Source organism: Aristolochia californica, unplaced genomic scaffold, assembly GCF_029961685.1.
Source record: "Aristolochia californica isolate CCGP_79_NKW_82.1479 unplaced genomic scaffold, dmAriCali1.0.hap1 SCAF_3, whole genome shotgun sequence".
Classification (NCBI taxonomy): domain Eukaryota; kingdom Viridiplantae; phylum Streptophyta; class Magnoliopsida; order Piperales; family Aristolochiaceae; genus Aristolochia; species Aristolochia californica.
Genome location: NW_027181992.1, coordinates 841,808 through 854,614, shown reverse-complemented (window position 1 = coordinate 854,614; position 12,807 = coordinate 841,808). Strand labels below are relative to the sequence as shown.

Genomic DNA, 12,807 nt, shown 5'->3' with positions numbered 1-12,807 from the left:
TAATCTCTACCCCTGTTCCTTAAAGAGTTCATGAGGCTCCTTCATTCTGCCCTATTAATTACAGTCCATGACGCTCCTTCGTCTCTGTCCTGTTCATACAGTTGAGCCATGTACGGTTTCTTGTACCGGAGCTCCGCTCGACGCACGTGAAGACAGGCCCTCCATTTGTGGTTGCCTTCTCAGTTCTTACTAGGCACCAAAACAGAACTGCAGAAGTCGACAGGCTGTTGTAATGAATGGAAGTCCAGCATTCCTTAATGGGTTTCTTGCGTTCATATCCTTCACTTGTCAAATGGATTCAATTCATGAAAGATTTCCTGTTCGGCTGTTGTCTGGATCTAAAGATTTGTGACATTGTAATTAACGACAATAGCTGCCCTTGCCTCTTGGTCGAGGCCCATTTGCCTCTTTGTGTAGCGTATAAACATGCTCTGTTCTTTCATTCTGAAACAGTATCACCACCTGATCTTCGTCTATTGTCTTTCGGAGCGTTATCGAGATTTCTTCTTCTGTCGCTTTGCCAGCAAGTATTCTCCTGTTTCACTATCTGTTTAAAATAATCGTACAGATACAAATTTAGCAATCAAACAGTAACAACTGTAACAGTGAAAGTGAATTCCGAACCTAATGTAAATCCCACCGAAGCGCTACGAAACTCCGCTGTGGTCAGCTTGTGGAAGAGGAAGAAGGTTTGGGTTCCCACACGGCCTTTTGCCCTAGTGGGATTTGGGTTGATTGTTCTAATCCACGAGTCCAACCCAGCACAGTTGATCAAAGAAGCACTTGTGGAAGCTTAGCTCAGCTGATGACTCGATGAAAACCGAAGAAGATGACATTATGCGTCGCACAAAGAATAACGAGCAAAGGCCCCCTCTCGTACTCGGCAGCTGATTTTGCCGTCATTCTTCACTGGGCCATCCCTGTACTTGTACCCATGAAAGCGAGGTAAAGTACCCAGAAATTTGCACAAGGGGAGGAGTACTGAAATCATCCCACTTTTTCTTTTTTCCGCGGGAGAGAAGAGGATTAAAACTTTAAAGCAGTAAAGACATGGAACGTGGCTTGAAGACAAAAAAGGGTTTGATTAGATTTTCCCTGTCATCTCCAGTCCCTAATAGAACGAAATCAGATGACAATCACCAGCGTGGTCGTTGAACATAATTTCACTATCAACTTTTAGGTCCATATGATAAAGCTTGCCGTCCCTTTTATCAGTAGATGGCCTTTGTTTTTTTTTCCTTGTCATCAAATCAATCCTCGGTTGGTACAGGTGCTCTTATTCATGCCACCTTTCATCACTTCGGCTAGCAGATAATTCATCTTCTCCATTCTTCTGCTTAGTGCTTCTTTTAATAATTGCAGGTGTTTAAGGCAAGAAAGCCTCTAATAATGATACTAAAGACTCCATCAATTCCGCCTTTACAGTGGTGGTTGATTGCCTAAGTTGACTCATAGACTCCTTCTTAAGAGGATGTTTAGTCAAAATAAAGAGTACTCTCATAGCCTTTAAAGCCTTATCCCAACTATTTTGGAGTTGGAGTTAAAAGAACATGTATTTTATTTGATTTTGAACCATTGTGGATAATATTAAGCTTGAGAGGTTGAAGGAGAAGGACCCACCAGATATTAGTTGTTAAACATGACTTGTCAGTTGTCACTACAATGACTATTATTAAGTCTTTAAGTCAGTAATGAGGCATGTTAGTGTTTGGATTTTTCTAATAGAACATGAAGATGTTTTACTATTAATCAGTTGAGCTGATATTGTCAATCAAATCCTTGAGATAATTAATCCAAAACTGTTGATGATTTCTTCCACTGTTGGAAAGATAAAGAGAATCGAAATAATTCTTCCGTGGTTTTAAATCAGATGAATGCTACTTTGGTACTATTCATGAAGTAGTCTTCAGCCTTCTTGATGATGAGATATTCCATGTAGACCAAGTCACTCTAGTCGCCTTGTCACTTGAATATATTTGCAAGTTAATGACAGTTAATTAAATTATGAGTTTAACCTTTTAAATAAGATTTCCATGGTTAGATACTGTCAAATCTATTACAAATTCTTCATTTAAAACCTCAAATGAGTAGAAAAGGGAGACTATGAAAACCCAGATGAGAGACAAAAGGAAGAGTCAGGTTCAAAAAAGCATTTTTATTCTTTGTGGTCAGACTACATGCCCAGAAGAGCAAACTCGAGGAATCACAGGTCTTTCCTCCCCTAAGCATCTGTTTACTCCAGTTACCACCCTCCCCTATTGGCTAAAAAATATTCTCTTCTTTTCCATTCCCACATTTATTCCTTTTCATTCTCATCAACCATATCAGTTTAATTAAAAGGTATAAATGTTAAGAAGAGAGAGAAAGTAAACAGTTCAGAATCTACTTTTAGCAGTGATGCTTCGTCTCCTAGTCTGTCTTTTTTTATGTAAATTAGTACGAAGTAATCCATGCATCTTGAGAGCACCTCTCTCTACTCAGTACTCGGTTAAATTTCAGCCCGATATTAAAATGCACTGAAAGATGGTCAACTAAGAACCCATAAACGGGCAAACTTTGAGAATATTTAGTGCAGACTCTCCATAGATGGCCTCGGTGCTCCGGTAATGCTCCTGAAACATTGCAACTGACACCTAGAATTTTCAATGGGTAGAGCTCGGATTTCCAGCCAGCAAGATGCTTTTCCTTGCACCCTTCCTAAAGCCATATTCCAAACACTGAATTAAAATACCACTGGGTAGGGTAGGGTTGTTGAGCAGCACGAATCATCCACTTCCTTAGACATTGGCCACCACCACATCAACTCATGTCTTCTGCAGGAAAGCCTCCTCCTTTATCACCTTAACGAAACCAAAAGGCTTCCATTACCTTAATCACCCTTTTGGGTCCTTCCTATGCACAGAAATTCCACCCCTTAACCACCACCTCTGGGTTACTCTCTCTCCTTCTAACTCAGTTGGTTTTAGGACCAAAGAGATCTGATCTGTAAGCTGTTGAAGATCTCTCTCAAAAATTATAATCTGGAAATGACTCAATCCTAACACCTCTCTGTCATGTTTCAAGGGTCACCTCCTTCCTTGATTGAAAAAAACTGAAGAAAAGAAAGAACAAAACAAGGATTCCCTATTAACAGATCGTTTGCCTTCTTTTTACCTTTACACTTGTCTTTAAAGTCAAAAGAGATATCTAATCACGTTTTGAATTCTCTTGATCCACATGGGTTCACCCACAATGGCCAATTTTTCTTCTTTCTCTGCTATTATTTATTATAACAAATAAAAATATTTTAATCACGTTATTATCCATATATTATAATTTTCTTCGCAGAATCCGATAAGAGCGCGAGGAAAGTTGGGGAAACTGTGGCCATCTTGTCGAGCTTTGAAAGTGGGGACGAGGTGGGGAAGGGCAGTGCACACACCAGGGACAGGGGCCCACCATTTTTTTATTTTTTTCCGTCTTTTGCTCTTGGTAGGTTGGGATTTGAAAGGGGGGACTTTTGAAATTGGCCTTTGATGGTCAATCATTACATGAACTAGTACGTGTTTTTTTCCCCAAAAAATTGTCCCTTTGATGGTCATGCTTGAGGGCTAAACCAACTGATTTGAGGCTCCCAATATGATTATCCGTCTGGGCCCACTGTACACGTGACATTTGGCATGATCTCCACCACTGTTGATGGGAACTGACATGCCCTGGAACCTCTAAGTGGATCCTTTGATACTTGGAAAATTTTATGCCCTATAAAAGATGGCATAAGATCATGGAATTAATCATTTGACATATGAAATCATGGATCATGCTTTTTTGTTTTTTACTCTTTGTTAAAGGTAATATTTATTCAATAAAAAATAATTTTTAAATTTTAATTTCTAATGATTTATGATAAAGAAATAAAAAATGGAGAAAATTTTGTATTTTTAAGTAAAAAAATTAAAATAAATAAAGAAATAATTATTTAAATGATGAAGGCAGTGAGGTTAGATCATTAGTCACACTACAGTTATTCTCACACTTGTTTGTTGCGTTAGGTTAACCACTTGTTGTTGCATGCCCCTCACCATCCTCAATATAACGACTGTTTTTTACAAACCGTTGTTCTTCGGGGCCACCTAACGAGTGAGGTCGTGTTAATTAATTATTTACTTGTAAACCAACCATTTTCAATATTTATGTGTTTGGGCTGGTTAATTGTCGCACCCGCCAATAGCGCCACGAGGTAAACGTGTGAATTTATTAATGAAGCGGGGTATAAAAGGTAATTGAGAATAAAAGAGGAATATGATTTAATTTTATGGGTGTTTCCACTTTCGGCGTACCGGAAACTGAAATGAAAGGATCCGAGTACCCGCTTCCGACCAAGTCAAAAGCAAGCCATCATTTTTTATTTTTATATTTTAATAATCAACGGGCGGTAAGCATCTTCCCTGTGGGCCCCAGTGCTCTTTCACGGAATCCATTCCTACGTTGATTCGATTCCATGGAAGAAGAAAATCCATGCAAGGAGAGAGAGAGAGAGAGAGAGAGAGGTTTATTTTTACTGAACAAAACATATCATCATATCGCGCCGAGAAGTTGAAACTGTAATCTCTCCACGGCACTTTACAATCTAACTACACAATTCCAGCCGCCAGCACATTGGTGGTGGACGTGGGGCCCGGAAAATCTACGGTTGGCATTCTCTCTTTAACGGAAAAGGTCCCACACAGAAATTGATGAGCTTCAATGCGATCGGAGGAGACACATGAGTCATGATTTAGGAGGCCCATTACATGGTCGCTTGTCGGCCATATTTAATTTAGTATTTTGGTTTTAGTTTTTTTATTGCAATCTTGGGTGGGCCTCATCACTTACGTGGACATCCACTGATTTCATTTAAATATATGTAGCCTCAGTATTTATAGATCAACGTGTGGTGTATTCCTTGTCCAGCTCCGTCCCCCGATCATATTTTAAACGGTTGCGATGAAAAAGGGGACCCTACCTCTACCAGTCTGCTTTACGTAACGAGATCGTGAGCATCGGGACCCGAGATATGATTCACTGTGAACGTGTGAACGTGGAAATTGAGAATAGATAATAGAGAATATCACGTAAACGGTGACGGCTTTTTTTTTACCATGTTAATAACCTGACGTGAAGAAAAAGGTAAGGAGATGGAAAAAGAAACATTTAAACCCGGCCTTTTTTAAAAAATAAATAAATTCTGCTTGTATAAATCTACCCTTGGAGGAGAAGAAACGAGAGGGTTAGTTGGTATTTGGATTTGTTTCTCATCGATGCCATCTTCGTCTTCCATCCATCTCTCTTCCCAGTTCAACAGAAGGTCGAAGAACAATTCGAGCTCTGGAGCGGAAGAGCAGCAGCAAGGAGGGAAAGCCCCGGACAGCGATCACGGTGGGAACACCAATATGAGGCCCCACGAAGACCCCAAGAAAGTCGCTAATGGATCGGTGGGGAAGAAGGAGAGAGGGGTGAGATACAGAGAGTGCAGGAAGAACCACGCCGCCAACATCGGTGGCTACGCGGTTGATGGATGCAGAGAATTCATGGCCTCCGGGGAGGAAGGCACCAGTGCTGCCCTCCAGTGTGCTGCTTGCAGTTGCCACAGGAACTTTCATAAGAGGGAGGTGGAGATTGACTCAATCTGCGACTGTTCGTCTATTTCGACCAGTCGGTCATGACGTAATTCATGGTAGCTGATCAACTGCGTATTTGTTTGACCGTCTTCCTCTAGCTTCCTTCCCTCTCTTGCCTTCGATTGATTGCAGACTGGATGTTTGATGGATAGATTTACCCAAGCATCTCACCAATGGTTTTTTTTTTTTTTTTAAAGTCTTTTTTCTTCTCCTAATGAGTCCTGTCTACTTTTGTTCTTCTTCGTTTTATGCTTTGCTACCATCTGCGTGTCTATACAGGGTGTCCGAGTCGATTGAAATGAAACAAGGGACTGAAAGTCTGAAGCTGTTCAAGTAGGAGAACTAAGGGTTTGAAAATATTGCCTCTGTAACATATTGATTTCCTTTGAATTGTCTCCGATATTAGATATCTTTCCTTTTCTTTTCTTTTTTCCTTTTCTATCAAGTGGGTTTTCGCTGTCTATTGTGGTTGAGAATTAAGATTCCTCCGCCGAGTTAGGAATGACTTGTACACAGATCTAATCTGTCTGGAATGATCTTTGGCTGGAAATAGTATACTTAAAAATTTTCTTTCCTCATTTTTTCAAATGTTTTGGATAAGATGATGTTCATTAGCATCTGCTATAGCTGGTTGATGAAAGGCTCTAGTCAGATTACTATGTTTTGGATAGTGGCAAGCCCTCCATTTAAAAAAGACAAGCTACTGAAGTAGAAATCTTTTCCTCCATTATCTGGTCACGCCGTGAGCTTTTAACAAGGAATAATACTCATTGAAGAAGTTAAAGAGAAGAGATCATCTCTCACCATACTTGGGCGGTCGAGACTGTGCTCTTCTTTTTCCTTTTAACTCAAAAACTCTTCGCGAGTGTTGTTAAATCTTGGATGAAAATGGTATCTCAGTCATGATGTGTAGTTAGGTTAAGATAATGTTTTCAGACATTGAAACTATAAACACAAATTATCATTTCTTCTCTTTACTTTTAATATCCTCTACACATATATGCTGGTATCTCAGTCATGGTGTGTAATATGAAGGTTAGTTAACAGTTATGATCTAATTTGATTCAGTGGATTGTCTAGGGCTAATGTGCAAAAAAAAAAACAACTCTTATGCCTCTCTAAGTAGTCATCTGTGGCAAGGTTTGAGCAGTTCTTCCAAATAGATTTTAATCTCTTGAGATTTGAGCTAGTTCATAACTCGGACATTGCAGACAGTAGCTAATTCATTACAATCACTGCTTCCATGGTTAGATGATTCAAGGGCCACCCTAGCTATTTCCTTCTCTTGCTTTCTTCTTCTCTTATCTTTTCTCCTCCACTAACAGAAAAAAAGAAAAAAAGATATTTGATGTGATTTGGTGTGGTCACCTTCTGCCTCAACCACTTGCTTTCAGACTCTTCACCGAATTTGATCAGTAGTTCTTTTACAGTTTAACTATCCTCAAGCTTCTTAGCTGTTGAGGGGTTTGAAGGGAAGAACCGGTGACGTTGGCGGGGGGAGGAAAGGAGATGGAAACAGTTAAGTCACGTCGGCTTTCTGGCCGTTTAATTGCTCATGTGAGGCCTTCCGAGTTTTTCCAATGGCGATTTCTGTTAAAGTGAATATCATTTGTTTTATGAGGCTTGAATTCTGTAGCACATGGTCTCCATAAAGGTCGGGTCATTCAAGAGAGATACTTAGTACGGAAGCAATGGCCGACGGAGGGTTATCAAAAGAGAGAGAGAGAAAAAAAGAAAAAGAAAAGAAAATCAACCAATCTGTGTCCTCATTTTGCTTTTTCTTTAACAAAGAACAAGTTCATAATCACTGAGATGCCGAGTCCTTCAGCTTCTCTTAATTTGTCTGTAACAAAAAAGAGAGGTAGAGAGATAAAAGGCTTCAAACAATTTTGCTACCAAAAGAAGAAAGGTTTGGGCAATATTTTAGATATCCAACATTCATGTGGATAATTAGTTGGGAGAAAGAGACTTGAAGAAGATTCTATGGTTATGGAGAAGGAAATTCCCCACTGATACAATGACAGGGTACCTTTTGTGTCATGAGACTGAGCTCTCAACTCTTGCCGGGTGTGGACCATCGATGAACATGATCAGGCCATGGCCTGAGAGCAGCAGCAAATGGACCATTCCATTCATTTCTTCATCCAACAAATTAGTCCATCAAAGTTGGACCAAATTCTAGAGATTTTCATCAAGGAAGATGCAAGCTGGGGTCAGACCAACCCTTGAAGATAGTTAGAATCTCTTGTACTTGAAAATTAGTAATTCGTCTTCCATGCCCAGTCTCATTGATGATTTTTTGTTGTTCTGAAACTAGGAGTTTGTTTTGGAGCACTCTCTGGAACGCGATTATAAGTTGAGGAAAGCTACTTGAAAATAAAAGAAAGCAGGCAAGGAGAAAATGAATTACCAGATGGTTTTATCTAAGCAGAAAGAAGCAGTATCGAACCAATCGTTTAGCTAAGCTTAGTTTCATTCATGGGCGATCAAGTGATTAGATTTGTTGGATCAACCACTCCAACAAGAATTAAAAAAAGGATTCTTTTGAACTCTCCGGCTTCAACCATCAAGAAACTTGCTTTGGTTAAAAACAAATTATTTTTAATTAACCATTAAACTTGCATAAAAAAGACCTACTTTCTAAGTGTAATTTACACGAAATTTCTGAATTCTACTCTTAAGAAAGACCCGCGAAGTCCCTACGCCGTCTCATCTGTGTTCCTGGGCCACGGAGTCCTCGCGTTATCGTTTACGTGAAGAAAGAGGCCGATTGGCTGCCTTTGGTTCCTTTTTCAAGATGACATTTTCTCTACATTTATGTCAGCTGCCAAACCACGTGCTGGAGGTTCCTCTTCTTCAAGTCCCAACCCACGGGCGAAGAAAGGTATCTGGATTCTCGCCAGTCCTGCCAAACTGCTTGACTGAATTTACTGGAATGCACTTAGCCTCTTCGTCTAAATTACCTTTCTCTTACATGGGAATGCTTCAAAAATATTGTATGTTGTCTCCATCATCATACAGGCGCTGTATTTGAAGTTTGAGAACCACCTCTGTCTTGCTCTCTCGCGGAGGGTGAGGTTGTAAAATTCTTAAAAAGGAAGCTTCTTTTCCCAATTTTGGTGGACATCTCCGCAGGTTAATCTGTCTTCCGTGGGAATTCGTATTGGCTGCTTCTTTGGAGATTTAGGTTGGAACGAAGACGGTAGGTCGAGGGATACTTTCTTTCCACTCTTGGTGGCGCAATTCCCAGCTCCCCTTTATACCGTCTTTCCTCTCTTCGTGGCGCTATTCCCAACTACCATCTTGGAGCTCTCGAGCCTCGGCATTCCAGTTGGAGGAAACGGGGCTTCGATCCTTTATTTTCTTTACATCTGCGCCCCTGTTCACAGTGTGTCTTTTTCCCCCCCTTTGTTTTGAAGTAAATCGGTTAGGCGGGATTCTGCCATGGACATCCTACAAACGCACAGAATTGAGGTAGTTAGTATAGCCGTTGCCGTCGTCGCTATTGGCGCCGGCGCTGCGTACTTCTATCTGAGTAAAAAGCCTAAAGGTATGGCAGTTCTCACACCCTTGTTGCTTAATGGGATCATTTTGTTGTTTTCATCGGTGGATTTTGTTGGAATTTTAGTCTAAGATTAATCTACGCTTTTGCTTTATTTGAGTAGTTATTATTATTATTATTTTTTATTTCTAGTAGTTTTTGAGTAAAAAAATCCATTTTTAAATTATAGATCATCGAAGAAGTCTTTATTTTTTACAGGTTTGTGGACATTTTAGACGTTGAGAGGGATGGGCTTTATCAGTGAAACTTCTTCTACTACTAATTCTAAAAATTTTAGCATTAAAATGTGGAAGATTGGTGAAGCAGCCTGTATAGTTAGAGCGTGCAAGCATTTACAGGCTGAGGAAAACGGTCCACAAAGTTGACTTTAGCAGCAGTATGCAAGAAACGTAATAATCTTAGACGATTGGCAGTTGGTTTCTGTTTGTTTAGCATTAAAATGTGGAAGATTGGTGAAGCAGCCTGTATAGTTAGAGCGTGCAAGTATTTACAGGCCGAGGAAAACGGTTGACAAAGTTGACTTTAGCAATATGCAATAAACGTAATAATTTTAGATGATTGGCAGTTGATTTCTGTTTGTTTTCAATTTATTCTCCTCTTGTGGTTTGAGTGTCTCAGTGACCGGGATATTGTCAGTATCCAATTCATCTGTTTCTTGTTCATTCTTAGTTCGGTTTTCTCCTTTTACATTTTTTTCCCCCTTACACTAAAGAAATGAAGGTTAGTAGACTGTATTTTTGGCAGTTTAGTTTACAGAATGGGTCAAAGCAATTGTTAGATGAGTTATATGACAATTAGAGGTCAGGGCAGATGATGTTTACTGTACTTATGTAGGTTCCTTGGATCCTGACAACTTCAAAGATTTCAAACTTGTGACGCGAACTCAGATTAGCCATAATGTGGCCAAATTTCGGTTTGCTCTTCCTTCTCCAACATCAGTTTTGGGTCTTCCTATTGGGCAGCACATGAGTTGCAGGTTTGGTTTTTGACCATCTTCTATTTCTCAGAAAAAAACAATTTTAAATTTGATATTGTGCTTGGAATTTCTTGTATAATAGTTTTTTGAAGCGATAATCACGGCATTGTTGAAGTGCTTAAAATCTCTTTGTACAGGGGAAAGGATAGCACCGGTGAGGAAGTTATTAAGCCTTACACACCAACTACTTTGGATTCTGATGTTGGATACTTTGAACTTGTGATAAAGGTAAAATCATCAAGTCATTGTACAGAATTTCAAAGAGGCAATGCCATTGATCTGACATCAAACTTTGCTACGAATTTTCTATTGCAGATGTACCCACAAGGAAGAATGTCCCACCATTTCAGGGAGATGAAAGTTGGTGACTATTTATCTGTTAAGGGACCTAAGGTACACACTCATCCTACTTAAGCCTTTTATACTTTATAATTTGTATTAAATTGCTTGAGATTCTAAAAAAAATCATTTTTATTGGATATTCTTTTGATTCAAGATGTTGATGTACATACTGGGAAAATGTGCATCTACATGAAATGAATTGTCAATTAGCAACAAAATTATCAGCTTTATACAACACAGGGGGTGTCCTGGTCCTCTATTTCAGCCATTCTTTATATTTGGTTGATCATTCTTTTGGTGAAGAAAGACTTGCAAGTGATTCTGGTGAGAACTTTAATGGATCCAGGAAATGCCAACTTTAGTATTCCCACTCTAGAGGTGTTTGTTTGAAATGAAACAGGACTTCTGGAAGAAATTAAGTACTAAGTGAGATGAATGAGATGCTAACAATAATGAATAATTTCAATAGTTGAAATAAAACATGTTGGGATGCAGTCTGTTGCTAGCCTGTGTAAGCAATTTACAAGGAGTGACTATAGTAACTGGAAAATTGCATTTTATTTTTTGTACTGTTTAATTATGCGCTTTCAGGGTCGCTTCAAATATCAAGTAGGCCAAGTTAGGGCATTTGGGATGCTAGCTGGAGGATCTGGTATTACTCCCATGTTCCAAGTAAGTTGCTCTGATGACCTGAAATATCCATTTTTCAACTGATTTCTAAGCTTTATCTGTCATGTTCAAGTTGTAGTTATCAATCTATTTTCTTCTTCTTTTCATAAAAAAAAAATCTATTTTCTCCTTGTGTTCCCTTTTAATTTGCTTTCACTTTTTTTTTTTATCAGAATGATAATTAGAATGATAATTAGAATGTTATTCACGCTCCCATGAAGATTTCAGAAGACGTACACTTTACCATTTCTATCCTTGTCCATGCTACAGGTCGCCAGAGCAATATTGGAGAATTCACAAGACAAGACCAAGGTGTATCTCATCTATGCCAATGTCACATATGAAGATATTCTTCTGAAGGTAGGGTTGTTTTTTATGTATTTTATTTTATTTCCTAGGGCCTAGACTAAAACAAGCTAGAACGATATTGAAGAACCTGTAAGACAAGACCCAGGTGCATCTTTTTATTTATTTATTCATTTTATTGGGTCATCGCCAACTGCTCAAGCTGGGTTTCTGCAGGAGGAGCTGGACAGCTTAGCAAGCAATTACCCTGATCGCTTCAAAGTCTACTATGTTTTAAATCAGGTTTTCTGCTTTTCTTCCAAAATTTTAGTAGTCAGTGGCAACTTGCATTTAATAATATCATTTTTTCTTTAGGAACTTCAATTTGGTACTCAATGAGTTTTAATCATTCTACCACTGACTGTTTGGATATTCGGCAGCCTCCTGAAGAATGGAACGGTGGAGTTGGTTTTGTCTCAAAGGAAATGATTCAAGCTCACTGCCCTCCTCCAGCTGCAGACATCCAGGTTAATTTGAGCGACATAATAACAAACAAAATCTCCCCTTGATTGTTCCATTTTCTCCCAACTCGCGCTGAACTTTTAATTCTGCTTTGGCAGATTCTGAGGTGTGGACCTCCACCCATGAACAAGGCTATGCAAGGACATCTTGATGAACTTGGCTACACAAAGGAGATGCAGTTTCAGTTTTAAGCATTTTTTTCCCCAAAAATTTCACCGCCTGCACAGGCTTTGGACCTTAAAAATGCTTTAGTTTTGTTTCCGTGTTGTAATAATTTATCCTGGCTTTCAAGAGAGGTCCAAGACAGGCTTCTAAGGAACCGATGCTGTTACTCGTTACAAATTTGTAGTTTGCAGCTCATAAACAATAAAACAGGTGAGAACTGAGAATAGAAGTAATTCTAATCTGGATCCGATCGAGTAAAATCACCTGAAGTTGTTGTGCCGACTTGAATTTGGTAATGAATATCTTGAATACGAGTTAAAAATACAAATTCTAAAATGAAAGGCCTGAAGTATGAAAATCACTTCGTTAATGAAGGATAGTAAAATCTTCTAAAACAGGTTTCTTCAACCAAAAAAAGGAACCTAATCCAGAGTCGAAGAATGGAATCTTACCAGCAGAACGCACCGCATCAAATTTTTGAACGGTAGCTAGCCAAAGAAAACCCAGAATACCCAGGAAGACATGTAGTTTAAAAGCGGTTGAGCGGTCAATGGAGTAATACTGCAATAAAACCCAAACTTGCTGTAGGGCTAATAGGTTAATAGGAATTAATGCTTGGTTTTGCAGAAAATTGTTTCAACTGTTCT

General features: G+C 39.2%; 2 protein-coding genes across 2 annotated transcripts; both read left to right on the top strand.

The window, feature by feature from the left end:
• The first annotated feature begins 5,279 nt into the window (after window positions 1-5,279).
• Window positions 5,280-5,684, top strand: LOC137958517 (mini zinc finger protein 2-like). The gene has a single exon (XM_068805574.1). It carries the CDS (start codon window positions 5,280-5,282, stop codon window positions 5,682-5,684), a length of 405 nt encoding a protein of 134 aa, XP_068661675.1.
• A 2,962-nt stretch (window positions 5,685-8,646) lies between these two features.
• LOC137958885 (NADH--cytochrome b5 reductase 1) lies at window positions 8,647-12,429 on the top strand. The gene is made up of 9 exons (XM_068806080.1): window positions 8,647-9,189; window positions 10,036-10,177; window positions 10,315-10,405; window positions 10,493-10,570; window positions 11,111-11,191; window positions 11,459-11,548; window positions 11,711-11,776; window positions 11,914-12,000; window positions 12,094-12,429. Exons 1-9 carry the CDS (start codon window positions 9,084-9,086, stop codon window positions 12,184-12,186), a joined length of 834 nt encoding a protein of 277 aa, XP_068662181.1. The 5' UTR covers window positions 8,647-9,083; the 3' UTR covers window positions 12,187-12,429.
• Window positions 12,430-12,807: the final 378 nt, after the last annotated feature.

Coding starts and splice junctions, on each gene's coding strand:
- LOC137958885 (XM_068806080.1), top strand. CDS start 9,084: ATGGACATCCTACAAACGCACAGAATTGAGGTAGTTAGTATAGCCGTT. Junction 9,190..10,035: donor TCTGAGTAAAAAGCCTAAAG/GTATGGCAGTTC, acceptor GTACTTATGTAG/GTTCCTTGGATCCTGACAAC. Junction 10,406..10,492: donor ACTTTGAACTTGTGATAAAG/GTAAAATCATCA, acceptor TTTCTATTGCAG/ATGTACCCACAAGGAAGAAT.
- LOC137958517 (XM_068805574.1), top strand. CDS start 5,280: ATGCCATCTTCGTCTTCCATCCATCTCTCTTCCCAGTTCAACAGAAGG.